We start from the raw sequence: 6,425 nt of genomic DNA, 5'->3' as shown, positions 1-6,425 counted from the left end.
TTTATTTATTCTACTAATACCTATAAAATTATCTACAAGTTAAGCCATTATTTTGAGTCTATCAGTAGCTATATAAATCTGATGTTTCATGCATTTGATAAGAGTTGACGCTGCTGAAGGATTCGTCTGAACGAATCAACTCACTGAATCAGTCGCCATTAAATCATTCTGAAACTATCTTCTCTGCATGATAAATGCGTGCGTTAAACTAATATATATATATATATATATATATATATATATATATATATATATATATATATATATATATATATATATATATATATATATATCAAAATACAAAATAAATAAGATTTATTTTAAGTCTATCAGTATAAATCTGATGTTTCATGCATTTGATAAGAGTTGACGCTGCTGAAGGATTCGTCCGAACGAATCGACTCCCTGAATCAGACGCCAACTTAAGTTCTGTAAACCCGTCCCTGTCTTGAGTTCTCGCAGTGAAAGTGCCATTACAGTCTTCAAAGGGCAAAAAGCAACTTTGGTGACGTCACGCGGGCGCAAGGTGTTCTAATTGTTCATTGTAAAATATGCGGCGCATTACCACATGAATAGATGATGAGCTGTCATGGCATGTCAATTTCCTTTAATGTCCTCTGCTACTTGTTAAATATGCAGAGGGCCGGAGGGAGGGGGTATATAAGCTCTCCTGGACCCCTCGACCTGTCATTCTGACTTCAGTCCATCATGCATGTGCGCGGAGCTTTGCGCGTGGCCTGCTACCATCTTCTGCTTCTTGGAGTGTTCGGAAAGCACAATCATCATCATCATCATGGCACACGGAATATGTCACCTCACCCATCCAGATTGGACCGGAGCCACCGGCATCACTTACCCACCTACATGATGCACCTCTACCGGCATTTCAAACTCAACCAGACGCGTCCTGAGGAGAACATGGAGCACGAGCAAGCGGACACCATCAAGAGCATCCTGTCAAAGAGTAAGATATGGCATTTCTATCATTCACAGCTGTTTAAAAGGAGTTATTTTTACATGTAAAGATGGGAGCTTGCATGCGCACCGAGGTGAAAACATCTCTCAGGTCTTTTGTTGGGGGTCTCTGTGGCTCCTGGCTGTCAAATCTCAGCGCCAGACACCTTGAATCCACATCTCACTCGCGGCTGAATAAGTCCAGGACTAATGCTCTGCGCAAAGCTGATGTGGATTAGACCCTCGCCAGACATCCTTACACAAATCAGTTGTTAAACCCAAATCAACATCGCCCTCCTCGGCTCTTTTTCACACGTCGTCTGATTAGATTAGGTGCTCCGGGTTCCGAGCACGCGCGGGGCCGCTGATGTGCACGAGCTCTGGAGGTGTTAAACGATGGGTTTCGATCCGGTGTTTGTTGTGAAGGGATTAGAGTCGCGCTGCCTGGCCTCTCCATTAGGATAAAGTTAATATCAGATCGATACTGTGGGTTTTAATCAGATTGGTGATGTGATATGGCATAATAATTCAAGATATGAAACTATTTAAGCTGATGTGGTCCACACCTTCGACTAACTGATTGCTGTTTTAAAGATTTAATGTGTTAGGAGGGATGAAAGGAGGTTTATAAAATCAATATCGATATACTGATCATTAATGTTTATTTCTTCTGAAAACATTTAAGCACTTAATTGGCTTGGTTTGTCAACAACAATACAGTATAACATTTAAATACATTTATATATATATTATTATTATTTTAAATATTTATTCTATTATTATTGTTGCATTATTATTTAGAATAAACTATTTTGAGTAAATTGAATAATCATTAGACAGCAACAAGAAAAATATAATAAATATTATTATCTCAATTATGAATATATTTTATTGTTACAGTAATAAACAGAATAATTAGACTGCAACAAGAAAAATATTTTACATATTTTAAATTAATATTATCTCAAATATTATATTTTATTGTTACAGTGTATTTAGAATACATTATTTAGAATAAACAGAATAATCATTAGACTAAATCAAGAAAAATATTATAAATATTTTAAATTAATATTATCTCAAATATTGTTACAATCTAAAGATTATTTATAATAAATTATTTTATTTATAATAAACGAAATAATCTTTAGTCTGCAACAAGAAAAATATAATAAAAATATGTTTATTATCATCTAAAATATTCTATTTTAGTTACAATCTAAAAATTATTTAGAATAGAGAGAAAAATCATTAGACTAAAACAAGAAAAATATTTTAAATATTCTATTTTATTGTTATAGTCTATGATTATTTAGAATAAATAATTTTATTTATAATAAACAAAATAATCTGTAGTCTGCAACAAGAAAAATAAAACAAATATTTTTAATTATTATCTCAAATATTATATTTTAGTTACAATAATAACATATTAATGAACAGAAAAATCATTAGACTAAAACAAGAAAAATATTATAAATATTTTAAATTAATATTATTTCAAATATTATATTTTATTGTTCGTCCATGATTATTTATAATAATTATTTTATGTATAATAAATGAAATAATCTTTAGTCTGCAACAAGAAAAATATAATAAATATTTTTAATTATTATCTCAAATATTTTAGTTACAAGAATAAATTATTAATAATAACCAGAATAATCATTAGACTTCAACAAGAAAAAATATAATAAATATTTTAAATAATCTCAAAAAGTATATTTTATTGTTACAGTTTAATGATTATTTAGAATAAACATCAGACTGCAACAAGAAAAAAATATAATAGATATTTGAAATAATGTTGTTAAATTATGTTAAAGTGCAATTGCTTCCAAATTCAAAGGTGGAGCCACTATTACAGAAGTCATCTAATGTTATTTGAACTGAACGGCAGAGCTATTAAACACAGCCAGCACCACTTATTAGATAAACCAAAGCAATTAGCAATTTGAATGTAAATGTCCAGGCCTAATACACTCCAGCGGACGAGAGCCTCACACACGAGGATCAAAGTGTGTGTGTTCAGCTGGCACAAATCACCTCATTACTGTCAGCTCTGTGTGCACGACAGAGAGGAAAATACATATCAAAAGAGCCTGATGGGCTGCGTCTTTGACATGTGCAGTGTATTCACGTCTTTTCTTCATCTTTCCCAGGTCTGATCAATCAAGACGGGCACTACGTCACACACTTCGACCTCTCCTCGGTGCTGTCTGAGCGTCAGATTCAGGCCGCGGAGCTGAGGATTCGTATTCCCAGAGAAACGCATCAGATGAACATCACAGTGGAGATCAAACACCAGCAGGACGTCCCGTGCAACCAGCGCGACGTCTGTCTGGAGAACCAGTCGCTGGGCCGGCTGTCGGGATCATCTCTGATGAGCGTCTCCCATCACTGGAGGGTCTACAACATCACAGACCTGCTCCTAAACTGGGTCGGTCCGAAACTCTCCGAGAGGAGGCGCGTGAAGACGAAGAGAGCCGCGATATCTCTTCCGAACGGGCCCAAACATACGGACGGCATCCGTCACAGAGCCATGCTGCTGATATTCTCCCACACCACCTCCGAACAGGGAGAACAGGACAAGGCCAGCCTCCTCCACACGGCGGAGAAGTCCAAGTTCTTATTCAACACCGAAGGAAAGGAGGTGCGGAGAGAGAAGCCGCACAAGAGCAAGAGGGGTCGCAGAGGTCAACCCATGAGGAACCCGGAGCTGGTCAGGAGTCCGGCGGAGAGGAGCTCCATGTGCAGGAGAGTGGACATGCACGTGGACTTCAATCAGATCGGATGGGGATCGTGGATCGTGTTCCCCAAGAAGTACAACGCGTACCGCTGCGAGGGGAGCTGCCCGAACCCTCTGGGGGAAGAGCTTCATCCCACCAACCACGCGTACATGCAGGTGAGGAGCTCAGCTTAGTTTGACTAAATTATAACGTGTTTTGGAACTGCTTGATATTTCAGATGTTCTCCTCAACAGGGTTATTATTGTTAACTAAAACCATTAGAAAACATTAAATAAACGTTAATTGAAATAAAATAAAATAAAAATAAAAAGCTATAGCTATAGCTAAAACGTAAATAAAAAATTACATTAAATATATATATATATATATATATATATATATATATATATATATATATATATATATATATATATATATAATTAAATATATAAAAAATATTAAAAACGAGTACTGTCAAATCGATTAATCGCGATTAATCGCATCTAACTTAAAGGTTTGTTATATATGTGTATGTGTGAGTACATCTATATATACACACACAAACGTTTATGTTAGATGCAATTAATTGATTTGGCAGCTCTAACAAAACATAAATGTATTTTATTTATTTAGTTGCCAAGGCAATATTTCTCAATTTCATTTCGCTTTTTGAAGTATTGAAATAAACCTAAATCTGAAATAAAATGACAAAAAAATTGTTACTTGAAATAAACTGAAATACTTGAAAATAAAATTCAAAACTTTTAACAACTTTTTTCTTATTTCTCATTTTTCAGTACTAAAATAACTAAAAATGAAAATTAGATTAAAAAACATTTTCATTAACGTTAACTAAAAATGTAAAAAAAAAATAGTACTTACAAAACGATTAATCGCAATGAATCGCATCTAACATAAAAGTTTGTAAAATATATGTGTGTGAGAGTATATATATATATATATATATATATATATGTTAGATGCGATTAATCGTGATTAATCGTTTTGTAAGTACTAAAAAAAGGTAAATGTATGCCAAGGCAACATTTATCATTTTCATTTAGCTTTTTGAGGTACTGCAATAATTCAAACTAAAACTGAAATAAAATCATAAAAAATGAATAAATTGAAATACTTGAAAAAAAAACTTTAAAAACTTCTTATTTCTCATTTTTATTTCAGTACTAAAATAACTGAAATAAAAATGATATTAAAATTAAAAAACATTTTCGTTAACTGAAATATTATAATGAGTGCTGTCAAATCGATTAATTGTGATTAATTGCATCTAACAAAAGTTTGTAAAAAAATATATGCATGTGAGTATATATATAATATATATATATACACACACACACACACACACATATATATATATATATATATATATATATATATATATATATATATATATATATATATATATATATATATATTATATTTGCAAACCTTTGTTAGATGCGATTAATCACAATTAATCGATTTGACAGCACAAAAAAAACATAAATTTATTTTATTTATCTAGTTGCCAAGACGATATTTCTCATTGTCTTTAGCTTTTTGAAGTACTGAAAAAAAATCAAACTAAAACTGAAATAAAAATACAAAAAAAATTATTACTTGAAATAATCGGAAATACTTGAAAATAAAATATTAAAAAAACTTTAAAAACTTAATGTCTCATTTTCATTTCAGTACTAAAATAACTAAAGTAAAAACTGAAATAAAAATTACATTAAAAACATTTTCATTAACGTTAACTGAAATATTAAAACTAGTACTTTCAAATCGATTAATCGCGATTAATCGCATCTAACATAAAAGTCTGTAAAATATATATGTGTGTGAGAGAGTACATATATACATATAGACACACACACACACACACATGATATATTTACAAACTTTTATGTTAGATGCGATTAATCGCGATTAATCGATTTGACACCACTAAAAAAATGTAAACGTATTTTATTTATCTAGTTGCCAAGGCAACATTTCTCATCATCATTTCATATACCTTGACATATTAAAATAAACTGAAAATAAAATGATTAAAAACTATATATACATAAAAAACAAAAATCTGAGCAAAATTACTAAAACTTAACTGAAGTTAAAATAAAAATGGAAAATATGAAAATGAAACTTAATTCAAAATATCAAGAAATGATGGTAAAGTAACGCTGCTCTTCATCTGTTCCTCCTCCAGAGTTTGCTGAAGTACTACCATCCCAGCAGAGCTCCGGCCGCCTGCTGCGCGCCCACAAAGATGAGTCCTCTGAGCATGCTGTACTACGAGAACGGAGAGCTGATCCTGAGACATCATGAAGACATGGTGGTGGAGGAGTGTGGCTGTCTCTGACGGACCCGAGAGCTTCAACAGCGCTCCTGACGGACCGTCACAGCGCTGGAGAGGAAGAGCTGCGGCTGAAGATCCAGAGCCGGAGTGAGCCTGTGAGAGCCCAGCGGCATTATCCACAACATGTAAGGACTTCAAAAAGAGAAGGAGACGCAACACTTGAGGGATCAGGAGTCCCAGTTCAGCATGACTGATAAAAAGAAGAAGTGAAGAAGAACTTTTCTCTCCTGGAGGGTCTAGAAAGCGATGATCAGAGATGAAAACTGTTAAATGGATTATAAAGATCTCAAGCACTGTCTATGTATTTACAATTACACCATGAGGTGGAGAATCTATGTAAATATTTATTGTAAATAATACATAAATAAAGCTTTGAT

At 33.0% G+C, this 6,425-nt stretch overlaps 1 protein-coding gene across 1 annotated transcript; it reads left to right on the top strand.

Moving 5' to 3' along the window:
• Positions 1-708: 708 nt before the first annotated feature.
• Positions 709-6,051, top strand: ndr2 (nodal-related 2). The gene is made up of 3 exons (XM_067370062.1): positions 709-964; positions 3,120-3,862; positions 5,899-6,051. Exons 1-3 carry the CDS (start codon positions 709-711, stop codon positions 6,049-6,051), a joined length of 1,152 nt encoding a protein of 383 aa, XP_067226163.1.
• Positions 6,052-6,425: the final 374 nt, after the last annotated feature.

Source organism: Chanodichthys erythropterus, chromosome 19, assembly GCF_024489055.1.
Source record: "Chanodichthys erythropterus isolate Z2021 chromosome 19, ASM2448905v1, whole genome shotgun sequence".
In the NCBI taxonomy this organism is placed as follows: Eukaryota; Metazoa; Chordata; class Actinopteri; order Cypriniformes; family Xenocyprididae; genus Chanodichthys; species Chanodichthys erythropterus.
The sequence above is the reverse complement of the archived record's forward strand: the minus strand, read 5'-3'. Positions and strand labels throughout refer to the sequence as shown.